The sequence below is a fragment of the Oncorhynchus masou genome, chromosome 18, assembly GCF_036934945.1.
Source record: "Oncorhynchus masou masou isolate Uvic2021 chromosome 18, UVic_Omas_1.1, whole genome shotgun sequence".
Taxonomy (NCBI): domain Eukaryota; kingdom Metazoa; phylum Chordata; class Actinopteri; order Salmoniformes; family Salmonidae; genus Oncorhynchus; species Oncorhynchus masou.
The window spans coordinates 1,429,313-1,447,086 of record NC_088229.1 but is presented as its reverse complement, the minus strand read 5'-3'; the positions used below and the strand labels follow the sequence as shown (position 1 = coordinate 1,447,086).

The 17,774-nt window shown below is 47.2% G+C and overlaps 1 protein-coding gene across 1 annotated transcript in view; it reads right to left on the bottom strand.

The window, feature by feature from the left end:
• Positions 1-5,140: 5,140 nt before the first annotated feature.
• etv7 (ETS variant transcription factor 7) overlaps positions 5,141-17,774 on the bottom strand; it is a 29,113-nt gene continuing 16,479 nt past the window's right edge. Inside the window, exons 7-8 of the mRNA XM_064921979.1 lie at positions 5,602-5,702; positions 5,141-5,450 (exon numbers count right to left, since the gene is read on the bottom strand). Coding sequence (XP_064778051.1) covers positions 5,252-5,450; positions 5,602-5,702 — 300 coding nt within the window. The 3' untranslated portion in view covers positions 5,141-5,251. The remainder of the gene's footprint in view (positions 5,451-5,601; positions 5,703-17,774) is intronic.

The window sequence follows — 17,774 nt, the reverse complement described above, 5'->3', positions numbered from 1 at the left end:
GTAGGGCTCTATGTGGGGGTGGATGGGAGAGCAGCCAACCTCTTTGTGACCAGTCTCGTACTGTAGGGCTCTATGTGGGGGTGGATGGGATAGCAGCCAACCTCTTTCTGACCAGTCTCGTACTGTAGGGCTCTATGTGGGGGTGGATGGGAGAGCAGCCAACCTCTTTGTGACCAGTCTCGTACTGTAGGGCTCTATGTGGGGGTGGATGGGAGAGCAGCCAACCTCTTTCTGACCAGTCTCGTACTGTAGGGCTCTATGTGGGGGTGGATGGGAGAGCAGCCAACCTCTTTCTGACCAGTCTCGTACTGTAGGGCTCTATGTGGGGGTGGATGGGAGAGCAGCCAACCTCTTTGTGACCAGTCTCGTACTGTAGGGCTCTATGTGGGGGTGGATGGGAGAGCAGCCAACCTCTTTCTGACCAGTCTCGTACTGTAGGGCTCTATGTGGGGGTGGATGGGAGAGCAGCCAACCTCTTTGTGACCAGTCTCGTACTGTAGGGCTCTATGTGGGCCATATGCATGACTCGTTCTGTCATTTATTGAAATAATAAAATATTCATCAAAATCAATTCATTTATTTCCACAGAAAGCTTTTAATTTTGTAAATAGGAATATTTGACCCCATAGTTTGTTAAAGACAGGTGTTGTTGATGGGGACTTTTAAAACACAATCCAGTCCCTTTACAAAATCCCAAAGTCTGGTGTCAATGAATATCATACAGATTGGTTTCCCACATCCTCGGGTGTAAAACAAGGAGACACCGCATCACAGACTTTGTTTGCTTTGTTTATAAATGATTTGGCAAAAGAAATGAAACAGTTAAATATTGGAGTAAGATATGATGAAATGCTAAGTATCCTTTAATATGCTGATGATATTATTTTGATGTCAGAAACTGAACAAGACCTGCAGTCAATGACTTGGTGTTAAAGATGGAGACTCATGATCAACCAGACTAAAACACAGTCAATGACTTGGTGTTAAAGATGGAGACTCATGATCAACCAGACAGAAACACAGATAATGACTTGGTGTTAAAGATGGAGACTCATGATCAACCAGACAGAAACACAGATAATGACTTGGTGTTAAAGATGGAGACTCATGATCAACCAGACAGAAACACAGATAATGACTTGGTGTTAAAGATGGAGACTCATGATCAACCAGACAGAAACACAGATAATGACTTGGTGTTAAAGATGGAGACTCATGATCAACCAGACAGAAACACAGATAATGACTTGGTGTTAAGGATGGAGACTCATGATCAACCAGACAGAAACACAGATAATGACTTGGTGTTAAAGATGGAGACTCATGATCAACCAGACAGAAACACAGATAATGCATTTGAGAAAAACAGTTACTAAGAGAAGTGTTTTTCAGTTTTGTTTTAGTGAAGACATTGTTGAGTTTGCTAGCAATTATAAATATTAGGGTATTTTTATTGATGAACACATTACCTTTCAAAACAGAACATGTGCCCAGGCCGACTCAGCAAGTAGAGATCTTGGGGGAGTGGTAGGGAGAACAAAAACCACTCAAAGATATTGATTATGCTACGTATTCCAAACCATATCAGACATGTGTGTGTCCTGTTCTGGACTATTCAAAAAAGGTACAACCTGGAACAAGAGTTCCTCTGTGGAGATGGGAGAACCTTCCAGAAGGGCATCCATCTCTGCACCATTTCACCAATCAGGCCTTTATAGTACAGTGTATCAGACATGTGTGTGTCCTGTTAGGGACTATTCAGCAGGAGTGTGAGGTGCTAAGAGGGATATTGTCTCTGTGTATTGAAACAGGTCAGATCTGGGATATTCAGCAGGAGTGTGAGGTGCTAAGAGGGATATTGTCTCTGTGTGTATTGAAACAGGTCAGATCTGGGATATTCAGCAGGAGTGTGAGGTGCTAAGAGGGATATTGTCTCTGTGTGTATTGAAACAGGTCAGATCTGGGATATTCAGCAGGTGTGTGAGGTGCTACGAGGAACATGTCCATAACAGAGCAGTACGTTACTTTTTAGGTGTCCACAAGTTTGCACCTATAGTTGTAATAACTGGGGACATGGGGGACATGGGGGGGGAACCCTGTGAGGGGAGATGGAAGGTATGTATGGATCTGTCCATAGGGGAGTCTGGGCAACTGACATGCCTGACCTTTTCCAACAGGCTGACTGTGAACATCTGTACGAAAACCAAATGAAGGGAGACATAGATATGATTAAAAAACAACTGCTGATGCAATATTTAAAAAATAAAATTGGGTGGAGGAGATTAACCATAAACCCAAATTGAGAACCTTCTGTTTGATTCAGGGTGAATTGGTATGTGAGAGATATTATGGGGCGGCAGGGTAGCCTAGTGGTTAGAGCGTTGGACTAGCAGCCGAAAGGTTGCAAGTTCGAATCCCTGACAAGGTACAAATCTGTCGTTCTGCCCCTGAACAGGCACTGTTCCTAGGCCGTCATTGAAAATAAGAATTTGTTCTTAACTGACTTGCCTAGTTAAATAAAGGTTAAATAAAAAATTAAAATGTATGACCTACCAAAAAGCAAGAGATTGCTATGTGCACTGGTAAGATCAGGGATACTGCCTTTGCGTATTGAAACAGGTCAGTATATTTTGAAGATGAAAATGTAGAGGACGAACAGCTAAATAGAGGAATAATGGTCAATAGGGAATGAATAATGGAAATAGTTTGGTCTCAGTTCAACAGCTGGTTAGAATCTATGGTCTCAGTTCAACAGCTGGTTAGAATCTATGGTCTCAGTTCAACAGCTGGATAGAATCTATGGTCTCAGTTCAACAGCTGGTTAGAATCTATGGTCTCGGTTCAACAGCTGGTTAGAATCTATGGTCTCGGTTCAACAGCTGGTTAGAATCTATAGTCTCGGTTCAACAGCTGGTTAGAATCTATGGTCTCAGTTCAACAGCTGGATAGAATCTATAGTCTCAGTTCAACAGCTGGTTAGAATCTATGGTCTCAGTTCAACAGCTGGTTAGAATCTATGGTCTCAGTTCAACAGCTGGTTAGAATCTATGGTCTCAGTTCAACAGCTGGTTAGAATCTATGGTCTCAGTTCAACAGCGGGTTAGAATCTATGGTCTCAGTTCAACAGCTGGTTAGAATCTATGGTCTCAGTTCAACAGCTGGATAGAATCTATGGTCTCAGTTCAACAGCTGGTTAGAATCTATGGTCTCAGTTCAACAGCTGGTTAGAATCAATGGTCTCAGTTCAACAGCTGGTTAGAATCTATGGTCTCAGTTCAACAGCTGGTTAGAATCTATGGTCTCAGTTCAACAGCTGGATAGAATCTATGGTCTCAGTTCAACAGTTGGTTAGAATCTATGGTCTCAGTTCAACAGCTGGATAGAATCTATGGTCTCAGTTCAACAGCTGGTTAGAATCTATGGTCTCAGTTCAACAGCTGGTTAGAATCTATGGTCTCAGTTCAACAGCTGGTTAGAATCTATGGTCTCAGTTCAACAGCTGGTTAGAATCTATGGTCTCAGTTCAACAGCTGGTTAGAATCTATGGTCTCAGTTCAACAGCTGGTTAGAATCTATGGTCTCAGTTCAACAGCTGGTTAGAATCTATGGTCTCAGTTCAACAGCTGGATAGAATCTATGGTCTCAGTTCAACAGCTGGATAGAATCTATGGTCTCAGTTCAACAGCTGGATAGAATCTATGGTCTCAGTTCAACAGCTGGTTAGAATCTATGGTCTCAGTTCAACAGCTGGTTAGAATCTATGGTCTCAGTTCAACAGCTGGTTAGAATCTATGGTCTCAGTTCAACAGCTGGTTAGAATCTATGGTCTCAGTTCAACAGCTGGATAGAATCTATGGTCTCAGTTCAACAGCTGGATAGAATCTATGGTCTCAGTTCAACAGCTGGATAGAATCTATGGTCTCAGTTCAACAGCTGGTTAGAATCTATGGTCTCAGTTCAACAGCTGGATAGAATCTATGGTCTCAGTTCAACAGCTGGATAGAATCTATGGTCTCAGTTCAACAGCTGGATAGAATCTATGGTCTCAGTTCAACAGCTGGATAGAATCTATGGTCTCAGTTCAACAGCTGGATAGAATCTATGGTCTCAGTTCAACAGCTGGTTAGAATCTATGGTGTCAGTTCAACAGCTGGATAGAATCTATGGTCTCAGTTCAACAGCTGGTTAGAATCTATGGTCTCAGTTCAACAGCTGGTTAGAATCTATGGTCTCAGTTCAACAGCTGGTTAGAATCTATGGTCTCAGTTCAACAGCTGGTTAGAATCTATGGTCTCAGTTCAACAGCTGGATAGAATCTATGGTATGTCAGTCCTGACATTCCACAGAGCTATGTGTGCTATGTTTTCATTGGTCTGCCCAGTTGTAATGCAAGGACTTCTGATTGGTCAACCCCAGGTGAGAGGGGGGGGTGTATGTGGCATCCTGTTTCTTTGTTCTATGGTGACAAGCTGAGGTCGGGGGGAATGAACATGTACCTCCCAGCATAACATCTATGATGTGTCCTTTTCAAATTCATCTATTTGTCTCCCCCGGAATTGCTTTGGGGTCTGTGTTATGAAAGAACAGCATTAACTGCTCACAGTGGAAGAGGAAGGCCTATGTAACTATTGTGACCTTGAAGAAGTAGTGAACGAAACTCATGTTATCCTCTATTGTCCTTTCTACCATGTGTCATTTAATCCCGTAAGGGATGGGTTGCCAATCGGCAATTTGACACAACAACAACAAATCATAAAAAATAAAAAAAACACATAAAAAAACAAACAATTTCATTCATTCCACAAATTCAGAGTTTGAAAATATGTACAGAAGCAAAGGTAAATATTATGATCAAATGAATTACTCACCCCAGCTACTAATGGGGACAGGGATTAGCGTGTGGGACCTGCTTGTAATGTGCAACTTTTATTTTGATCATATTACAATTCTATTTACCTAGCGCATTTGACAAGTCCCACGGCAGACCCAGGAAGAACCGGAAACCGGACTGTTAGTTGTAGTAATTGTGTGTATAGTTTTAAAGTGATGCTGTAATTCACGAAGCTGCAGATTTTAGTAAAAGTTTGTGATCAGACAACTCTGTTCTTTACTGACGAATAGTGTTTTGTTTTGGGGGGGGGAACTTCCAGAAAGTTTCCACAGTGTGATAGTGGGTTGTAGATTACTGCTGAAGAGCATAGCCATTTCACAGTGCAAGAGAGCCAATACCTCACCACAGGGGAACCCATGTTCATACCGTCATGCTCAGGGGGTTAGAGCTTGGGGCGCTGTATTCAGGGGACACCTCCAAACCATCCTCACTGAAGTCCCGCCGGGGTGAGTGTGAGGGTGAGAGTGAGGGTGAGTGTGAAGGTGAGTGTGAAGGGGAATCTGCTAAGTCGAGGCGGTCCACTCTGTGTCGCTTGATCTCCTGAGGGGTCTTCAGGAACCTGGAGAGAGGAGAAGGGCTGAGTGTGTGTTTCTGTGTGTGTGTTTCTGCGTGTGTGTGTTTGTGTGTGTTTCTGCGTGTGTGTGTTTGTGTGTGTGTGTTTCTGTGTGTATGTGTTTCTGCGTGTGTTTGTGTGTGTGTGTGTTCCCCACCTGAAGAGTAGTTTCTGTCCTGGTTCTTTTTTGATGATGTTGAGTTTGTAGTAGTGTCTCAGAGCACGAGACATCTTCTCATACGTCATGTTGGCTCGGTTCTACAGGGAGACACACACTTTCCTCTTCGTCACCATCATCATCATTATCACCACCCCCACCATCATCACTACGTTCTTCATCATCACCAACACCACCATCATCATCACTACTGTCTTCATCATCACTACCATCACCACCACCATCATCATCACTACTGTCTTCATCATCATCATCACCACTGTCTTCATCATCTCCACAATAACCACCATCATCATCACTACTGTCTTCATCATCAACACCACCATCAACATCACCACTACTGTCTTCATCATCACCACCATTATAATCAACACTACTGTCTTCATCATCATCATCACCATTACTGTCTTCATCATCACCACCATCATCACCACTACTGTCTTCATCATCACCACTACTGTCATCATCAACACCACCATCATCATCACCACTACTGTCTTCATTATCACCACCATCATAATCACCACTACTGTCTTCATCATCACCACCATCATCACCACAACTGTCTTCATCATCACCACTACTGTCTTCATCATCACCACCATCATCATCACCACTACTGTCTTCATCATCACCACCACCATCATCACCACTACTGTCTTCATCATCACTACCATCTTAATCACCACTACTGTCTTCACCATCATCATCACCAATACTGTCTTCATCATCACCACCATCATCATCAACACTACTGTCTTCATCACCACCATCATCACCATTACCGTCTTCATCACCACTACTGTCTTCATCATCACCACCACCATCATCATCACTACTACTGTCTTCATTATCACCATCATCATCATCATCATCACGACTACTGTCTTCATCATCACCACCATCATCATCATCATCATCACGACTACTGTCTTCATCATCACCACCATCATCATCATCATCACTACTGTCTTCATCATCACCACCATCATCACCACTACTGTCTTCATCATCACCACCATCATCATCACCACTACTGTCTTCATCACCACCATCATCATTATCACCACTACTGTCTTCTTATCACCACCATCATCACCACTACTGTCTTCATCATCATCATCACCATTACTGTCTTCATCATCACCACCATCATCACCACTACTGTCTTCATCATCACCACTACTGTATTCATTATCACCACCATCATCATCACCACTACTGTCTTCATCATCACCACCATCATCATCACCACTACTGTCTTCATTATCACCACCATCATCACCACTACTGTCTTCATCATCACCACCATCATCATCACCACTACTGTCTTCATCATCACCACCATCATCATCACCACTACTGTCTTCATTATCACCACCATCATCACCACTACTGTCTTCATTATCACCACCATCATAATCACCACTACTGTCTTCATCATCACCACCATCATCATCACCACTACTGTCTTCATTATCACCACTACTGTCTTCATCATCACCACAATCATCATCACCACTACTGTCTTCATCATCACCACCATCATCATCACCACTACTCTCTTCATTATCACCACCATCATCACCACTACTGTCTTCATCATCACCACCATCATAATCACCACTACTGTCTTCACCATCATCATCACCACTACTGTCTTCATCATCACCACCATCATCATCACCACTACTGTCTTCATTATCACCACTACTGTCTTCATCATCACCACCATCATAATCACCACTACTGTCTTCATCATCACCACCATCATCACCACTACTGTCTTCATCATCACCACTACTGTCTTCATCATCACCACCATCATCATCATCACCACTACGCTCTTCATTATCACTACCATCATCATCACCACTACTGTCTTCATTATCAAAACCATCATCACCACTACTGTCTTCATCATCACCACCATCATAATCACCACTACTGTCTTCACCATCATCATCACCACTACTGTCTTCAACAGCACCACCATCATAATCACCACTACTGTCTTCACCATCATCATCACCACTACTGTCTTCATCATCACCACCATCATAATTACCACTACTGTCTTCACCATCATCATCACCACTACTGTCTTCATCATCACCACCATCATCATCACCACTACTGTCTTCATTATGACCACCATCATCACCACTACTGTCTTCATCATCACCACCATCATCATCACCACTACTGTCTTCATCATCATCATCACCATTACTGTCTTCATCATAACCACCATCATCACCACTACTGTCTTCATTATCACCATCATCATCACCACGATCATCATCACCACTACTGTCTTCATTATCACCACAATCATCACCACTACTGTCTTCATCATCACCACCATCACCATCACCACTACTGTCTTCATCATCACCACCATCATCATCACCACTACTGTCTTCATCATTACCATCATCATCACCATCATCATCACACTACTGTCTTCATTATCACCACCACCATCATCATCACCACTACTGTCTTCATCATCATCATCACCATTACTGTCTTCATCATCACCACCATCATCACCACCACTGTCTTCATCATCACCACCATCATCATCACCACTACTGTCTTCATCACCACCACCATCATCATCACCACTACTGTCTTCATCATTACCATCATCATCACCATCATCATCACACTACTGTCTTCATTATCACCACCACCATCATCATCACCACTACTGTCTTCATCATCACCATCATCACCACTACGGTCTTTATCATTACCATCATCTTCACCATTATTGTCTTCATCATCACCACCACAGTCTTCATCATCACTACTGTCTTCATTATCACCACCATCATCATCACCACTACTGTCTTCATCATCACCACCATCATCATCACCACTACTGTCTTCATCATCATCAACACTACTGTCTTCATCACCACCATCATCATCATCACCACTACTGTCTTCATTATCACCACCATCATCATCATCATCACTACTGTCTTCATTATCACCACCATCATCATCACCACTACTGTCTTCATCATCCACACCATCATCACCATTACTGTCTTCATCATCACGATCATCATCACCATCATCACCACTACTGTCTTCATCATCACCACCATCATCATCACCATTACTGTCTGCATCATCACCACCATCATCACCACTACTGTCTTCATCATCACCACCATCATCACAATTACTGTCTTCATCATCACCACCATCATCACCATTACTGTCTTCATCATCACCACCATCATCACCATTACGGTCTTCATCATCCCCACCATCATCACCACTACTGTCTTCATCATCACCACCATCATCATCACCATTACTGTCTGCATCATCACCACCATCATCACCACTACTGTCTTCATCATCACCACCATCATCACCATTACTGTCTTCATCATCACCACCATCATCACCATTACTGTCTTCATCATCACCACCATCATCACCACTACTGTCTTCATCATCACCACCATCATCACCATTACTGTCTTCATCATCACCACCATCATCACCATTACGGTCTTCATCATCCACACCATCATCACCATTACTGTCTTCATCATCACCACCATCATCACCATTACGGTCTTCATCATCCCCACCATCATCACCACTACTGTCTTCATCATCACCACTACTGTCTTCATCATCACCACCATCATCATCACAACTACTACTGTCTTCATCATCACCACCACCACCATCATCACCATTACTGTCTTCATCATCACCACCATCATCACCACTACTGTCTTCATCATCACCACCATCATCACCATTACTGTCTTCATCATCACCACCATCATCACCATTACGGTCTTCATCATCCCCACCATCATCACCATTACTGTCTTCATCATCACCACCATCATCACCATTACGGTCTTCATCATCCCCACCATCATCACCACTACTGTCTTCATCATCACCACTACTGTCTTCATCATCACCACCATCATCATCACAACTACTACTGTCTTCATCATCACCACCACCATCATCATCACCACTACTGTCTTCATTATCACCACCATCATCACCACTACTGTCTTCATCATCACCACCATCATCACCACTACTGTCTTCATCATCATCACCATCATCATCATCATCACAACTACAGTCTTCATTATCACCACCATCATCACCACTACTGTCTTCATCATCACCACCATCATAATCACCACTACTGTCTTCATCATCACCACCATCATCACCACTACTGTCTTCATCATCACCACCATCATCATCACCACTACTGTCTTCATCATCACCACCATCACCATCACCACTACTGTCTCCATCATTACCATCATCATCACCATCATCATCACACTACTGTCTTCATTATCACCACCATCATCATCACCACTACTGTCTTCATCATCACCATCATCATCATCACCACTACTGTCTTTATCATTACCATCATCTACACCATTATTGTCTTCATCATCACAGCCACAGTCTTCATCATCACTACTGTCTTCATCATCACCACCATCATCATCACCACCACTGTCTTCATCATCACCACCATCATCATCACCACTACTGTCTTCATCATCACAACCATCATCATCACCACTACTGTCTTCATCATTACCATCATCATCACCATCATCATCACACTACTGTCTTCATTATCACCACCACCATCATCATCCCCACTACTGTCTTCATCATCACCATCATCACCACTACTGTCTTTATCATTACCATCATCTACACCATTATTGTCTTCATCATCACCACCACAGTCTTCATCATCACTACTGTCTTCATTATCACCACCACCATCATCACCACTACTGTCTTCATCATCACCACCATCATCATCACCACTACTGTCTTCATCATCATCATCACCACTACTGTCTTCATCATCACCTCCATCATCATCATCACCACTACTGTCTTCATCATCACCACTACTGTCTTCATTATCACCACCATCATCATCATCACCACTACTGTCTTCATCATCCACACCATCATCACCATTACTGTCTTCATCATCACCATCACCACCATCACCATCACCACTACTGTCTTCATCATCATCATCACCACTACTGTCTTCATCATCACCTCCATCATCATCATCACCACTACTGTCTTCATCATCACCATTACTGTCTTCATCATCACCACCATCACCATCACCACTACTGTCTTCATCATCACCACCATCATCATCACCATCACCACTACTGTCTTCATCATCACCACCATCATCATCACCATTACTGTCTTCATCATCCCCACCATCATCACCACTTCTGTCTTCATCATCACCACTACTGTCTTCATCATCACCACCATCATCATCATCACCACTACTGTCTTCATTATCACCACCATCATCACCACTACTGTCTTCATCATCACGACCATCATAATCACCACTACTGTCTTCATCATCTTCATCATCATCATCACCATCATCACCACCACCATCATCAGCATTACTGTCTTCATCATTACCACCATCATCATCATAACCATCACCACAACTGTCTTCACCATCATCACCACTACTGTCTTCATAATCACCACCATCATCATCACGACTGTCTTCATCATCACCACTACTGTCTTCATCATCCCCACCATCATCATCACACTACTGTCTTCATCATCACCACCATCATCATCACCACTACTGTCTTCATCATCATCACAATCATCATCACTAATGTCTTCATCATCACCACCATCATCATCACCACTACTGTCTTCATCATCACCACCATCATCATAATCATCACCACTATTGTCTTCATCATCACCACCATAATCATCATCATCACTACTGTCTTCATTATCACCACCATCACCATCACCACTACTGTCTTCATCATCCCCACCATCATCACCACTACTGTCTTCATCATCCCCACCATCATCACCACTACTGTCTTCATCATCACCACTACTGTCTTCATCATCACCACCATCATCACCACTACTGTCTTCATCATCACCACCATCATCACCACTACTGTCTTCATCATCACCACCATCATCACAACTACTGTATTCATTATCATCATCACCACTACTGTCTTCATCATCACCACCATCATTACCATCATCATCACCACTACTGTCTTCATTATCACCACCATCATCATCACCACTACTGTCTTTATCATTACCATCATCTACACCATTATTGTCTTCATAATCACTACTGTCTTCATCATCACCACCATCATCATCACCACTACTGTCTTCATCATCACCACCATCATAATCACCACTACTGTCTTCATCATCATCAGCACCATTACTGTCTTCATCATTACCATCATCATCACCACTAATGTCTTCATCATCATCATCATCACCATCATCATAACCACTACTGTCTTCATCATTACCGTCATCATCTTCATCGCCACTACTGTCTTCATCATTGCCATCATCATCACCACTACTGTCTTCATCATCATCACAACCAACATCATCACTACTGTCTTCATCACCGTCTTCATCATCATCATCATCATCACTACCATTGTCTTCATCACCACCATCACCATCACTGTCTTCATCATCATCACCATCTTCATCATCACTACCACTGTCTTCATCATCACCACTACTGTCTTCATCATCATCACAATCATCATCACTAATGTCTTCATCATCACCACCAACATCATCACCACTACTGTCTTCATCATCACACTACTGTCTTCGTCATCACCACCATCATCATCACCATTACTGTCTTCATCATCACCACCATCATCACTACTGTCTTCATCATTACCATCATCATCATCATCATCATCATCATCACCACTACTGTCTTCATCATCACCACCATCATCATCACGACTGTCTTCATCATTACCATCATCATCACCACTACTGTCTTCATCATCACCACTACTGTCTTCATCATTACCATCATCATCACCACTACTGTCTTCATCATCACCACCATCATCACCACTACTGTCTTCCTCATTACCATCATCATCACCACTACTGTCTTCATCATCATCACCATCATCATCACCACCACCACCACCAATGTCATTCACAACTAACAGAGTTTGAATGTCATTCAGGCCACACAACATCTCCCTACTCAGCCAGAGGTCATCCCCCTACCCAGCCAGAGGTCATCCCCCTACCCAGCCAGAGGTCATCCCCCTACCCAGCCAGAGGTCATCCCCCTACCCAGCCAGAGGTCATCCCCCTACCCAGCCAGAGGTCATCCCCCTACCCAGCCAGAGGTCACCCCCTACCCAGCCAGAGGTCATCCCCCTACCCAGCCAGAGGTCACCCCCCTACCCAGCCAGAGGTCATCTCCCTACCCAGCCAGAGGTCATCTCCCTACCCAGCCAGAGGTCATCTCCTTACTCAGCCAGAGGTCATCTCCTTACTCTGCCAGAGGTCATCTCCTTACTCTGCCAGAGGTCATCTCCCTACCCAGCCAGAGGTCATCTCCTTACTCAGCCAGAGGTCATCTTCCTACCCAGCCAGAGGTCATCTCCCTACCCAGCCAGAGGTCATCTCGCTACCGAGCCAGAGGTCATCTCGCTACCCAGCCAGAGGTCTTCTCCCTACCCAGCCAGAGGTCATCTCCCTACCCAGCCAGAGGTCATCTCCCTACCCAGCCAGAGGTCATCTCGCTACCCAGCCAAAGGTCACCTCCTTACTCAGCCAGAGGTCATCTCCCTACCCAGCCAGAGGTCAACTCGCTATCCAGCCAGAGGTCATCTCGCTACCCGGCCAGAGGTCATCTCTCTACTCAGCCAGAGGTCATCTCCCTACCCAGCCAGAGGTCATCTCCCTACTCAGCCAGAGGTCATCTCCCTACCCAGCCAGAGGTCATACCCAGCCAGAGGTCGTCTCCTTACTCAGCCAAAGGTCGTCTCCCTACCCAGCCAGAGGTCATCTCCTTACTCAGCCAGAGGTCATCTCGATACCCATCCAGAGGTCATCTCCCTACCCAACCAGAGGTCATCTCCCTACCCAGCCAGAGGTCATCTCGCTACCGAGCCAGAGGTCATCTCCCTACCCAGCCAGAGGTCATCTCCCTACCCAGCCAGAGGTCATCTCCCTACTCAGCCAGAGGTCATACTCAACCAGAGGTCAGCTCCCTACCCAGCCAGAGGTCATCTCCCTACCCAGCCAGAGGTCATACTCAACCAAAGGTCGTCTCCCTACCCAGGCAGAGGTAATCTCCCTACCCAGCCAGAGGTCATCTCCCTACCCAGCCAGAGGTCATCTCGCTACCCAGCCAGAGGTCATCTCCCTACTCAGCTAGAGGTCATCTCCCTACCCAGCCAGAGGTCATCTCCCTACCCAGCTAGAGGTCATCTCCCTACTCAGCTAGAGGTCATCTCCCTACTCAGCCAGAGCTCATACTCAACCAGAGGTCAACTCCCTACCCAGCTAGAGGTCATCTCACTACCCAGCCAGAGGTCATACCGAGCAAGAGGTCATCTCCCTACTCAGCCAGAGGTCATCTACTTACTCAGCCAGAGGTCATCTCCCTACTCAGCTAGAGGTCATACTCAACCAGAGGTCATCTCCCTACCCAGCCAGAGGTCATCTCCCTACCCAGCCAGAGGTCATACCGAGCAAGAGGTCATCTCCCTACTCAGCCAGAGGTCATCTCGCTACCCAGCCAGAGGTCATCTCCCTACTCAGCCAGAGGTCATCTCCCTACCCAGCCAGAGGTCATCTCCCTACCCAGCCAGAGGTCATACCGAGCCAGAGGTCATCTCGCTACCCAGCCAGAGGTCATCTCCCTACCCAGCCAGAGGTCATCTCGCTACCCAGCCAGAGGTCATCTCCCTACTCAGCCAGAGGTCATCTCCCTACCCAGCCAGAGGTCATCTCCCTACCCAGCCAGAGGTCATCTCGCTACTCAGCCAGAGGTCATCTCCCTACCCAGCCAGAGGTCATCTCCCTACCCAGCCAGAGGTCATCTCCCTACCCAGCCAGAGGTCATCTCCCTACCCAGTCAGAGATCATCTCCCTACCCAGCCAGAGGTCATACCCAGCCAGAGGTCATCTCCTTACTCAGCCAGAGGTCATCTCCCTGCCCAGCCAGTGGTCATCTCCCTACCCAACCAGAGGTCATACCCAGCCAGAGGTCATCTCCCTACCCAACCAGAGGTCATACCCAGCCGGAGGTCATCTCCCTACCCAGCCAGAAGTCATCTCCCTACCCAGCCAGAGGTCATCTCCCTACTCAGCCAGAGGTCGTCTCCCTACCCAGCCAGAGGTCGTCTCCTTACAGGAAGTCCTGTGTGGCTCAGTCGTTAGAGCATGGCGCTTGCAACGCCAAGCGTCGTGGGTTCGATTCCCGCTGGGACCACCCATATGTAAAAGTAGTGGCCCCAGCCGACTTGTAAGTCGCTTTGGACAAAAGCGTCTGCTAAATGGGATATATTATTATTATTATTACTCAGCCAGAGGTCAACTCGCTATCCAGCCAGAGGTCATCTCCCTACTCAGCCAGAGGTCATCTCCCTGCCCAGCCAGAGGTCATCTCCCTACCCAACCAGAGGTCATCTCCCTACCCAACCAGAGGTCATACCCAGCCAGAGGTCATACCCAGCCAGAGGTCATCTCCCTACCTAGCCAGAGGTCATCTCCCTACTCAGCCAGAGGTCATCTCCCTACTCAGCCAGAGGTCATCTCCCTACTCAGCCAGAGGTCATCTCCCTACTCAGCCAGAGGTCATCTCCCTACCTAGCCAGAGGTCATCTCCCTGCCCAGCCAGAGGTCATCTCCCTGCCCAGCCAGAGGTCATCTCCCTACTCAGCCAGAGGTCATCTCCCTACTCAGCCAGAGGTCATCTCCTTACTCAGCCAGAGGTCATCTCCCTACTCAGCCAGAGGTCATCTCCTTACTCAGCCAGAGGTCATCTCCCTACCTAGCCAGAGGTCATCTCCCTACTCAGCCAGAGGTCAACTCGCTATCCAGCCAGAGGTCATCTCCCTACCCAGCCAGAGGTCATACCCAGCCAGAGGTCATCTCCCTACTCAGCCAGAGGTCATCTCCCTACTCAGCCAGAGGTCATCTCCCTACTCAGCCAGAGGTCATCTCGCTACCCAGCCAGAGGTCATCTCCCTGCCCAACCAGAGGTCATACCCAGCCAGAGGTCATCTCCCTGCCCAGCCAGAGGTCATCTCCCTACCCAGCCAGAGGTCATCTCCCTACCCAGCCAGAGGTCATCTCCCTACCCAGCCAGAGGTCATCTCCCTACTCAGCCAGAGGTCGTCTCCCTACCCAGCCAGAGGTCGTCTCCCTACCCAGCCAGAGGTCATCTCCCTACTCAGCCAGAGGTCGTCTCCCTACCCAGCCAGAGGTCATCTCCTTACTCAGCCAGAGGTCGTCTCCCTACCCAGCCAAAGGTCGTCTCCTTACTCAGCCAGAGGTCAACTCGCTATCCAGCCAGAGGTCATCTCCCTACTCAGCCAGAGGTCATACCGAGCCAGAGGTCATCTCGCTACCCAGCCAGAGGTCATCTCCCTACCCAGCCAGAGGTCATCTCGCTACCCAGCCAGAGGTCATCTCCCTACTCAGCCAGAGGTCATCTCCCTACCCAGCCAGAGGTCATCTCGCTACCCAGCCAGAGGTCATCTCCCTACCCAGCCAGAGGTCATCTCCCTACCCAGCCAGAGGTCATCTCCCTACCCAGCCAGAGGTCATCTCCCTACCCAGCCAGAGGTCATCTCCCTACCCAGTCAGAGATCATCTCCCTACCCAGCCAGAGGTCATCTCCTTACTCAGCCAGAGGTCATCTCCCTGCCCAGCCAGAGGTCATCTCCCTACCCAACCAGAGGTCATACCCAGCCAGAGGTCATCTCCCTACCCAGCCAGAGGTCATCTCCCTACTCAGCCAGAGGTCATCTCGCTACCCAGCCAGAGGTCATCGCCCTACCCAACCAGAGGTCATACCCAGCCAGAGGTCATCTCCCTGCCCAGCCAGAGGTCATCTCCCTACCGAGCCAGAGTTCATCTCCCTACCCAGCCAGAGGTCATCTCCCTACCCAGCCAGAGGTCATCTCCTTACTCAGCCAGAGGTCGTCTCCCTGCCCAGCCAGAGGTCATCTCCCTACTCAACCGGAGGTCATCTCCCTACTCAGCCAGAGGTCATACCGAGCCAGAGTTCATCTCCCTACCCAGCCAGAGGTCATCTCGCTACCCAGCCAGAGGTCATCTCCCTACTCAGCCAGAGGTCGTCTCCCTACCCAGCCAGAGGTCGTCTCCCTACCCAGCCAGAGGTCATCTCCCTACTCAGCCAGAGGTCGTCTCCCTACCCAGCCAGAGGTCATCTCCTTACTCAGCCAGAGGTCGTCTCCCTACCCAGCCAGAGGTCGTCTCCTTACCCAGCCAGAGGTCATCTCCCTACCCAGCCAGAGGTCATCTCCTTACTCAGCCAGAGGTCATCTCTCTACCCAGCCAGAGGTCATCTCCCTACCCAGCCAGAGGTCATCTCTCTACCTAGCCAGAGGTCATCTCCCTACCCAGTCAGAGATCATCTCCCTACCCAGCCAGAGGTCATCTCCTTACTCAGCCAGAGGTCATCTCCCTGCCCAGCCAGAGGTCATCTCCCTACCCAACCAGAGGTCATACCCAGCCAGAGGTCATCTCCCTACCCAGCCAGAGGTCATCTCCCTACTCAGCCAGAGGTCATCTCGCTACCCAGCCAGAGGTCATCGCCCTACCCAACCAGAGGTCATACCCAGCCAGAGGTCATCTCCCTGCCCAGCCAGAGGTCATCTCCCTACCGAGCCAGAGTTCATCTCCCTACCCAGCCAGAGGTCATCTCCCTACCCAGCCAGAGGTCATCTCCCTACTCAGCCAGAGGTCGTCTCCCTACCCAGCCAGAGGTCATCTCCTTACTCAGCCAGAGGTCGTCTCCCTGCCCAGCCAGAGGTCATCTCCCTACTCAACCGGAGGTCATCTCCCTACTCAGCCAGAGGTCGTCTCCCTACCCAGCCAGAGGTCATCTCCCTACCCAGCCAGAAGTCATCTCCCTACTCAGCCAGAGGTCGTCTCCCTACCCAGCCAGAGGTCATCTCCTTACTCAGCCAGAGGTCGTCTCCCTACCCAGCCAGAGGTCGTCTCCTTACCCAGCCAGAGGTCATCTC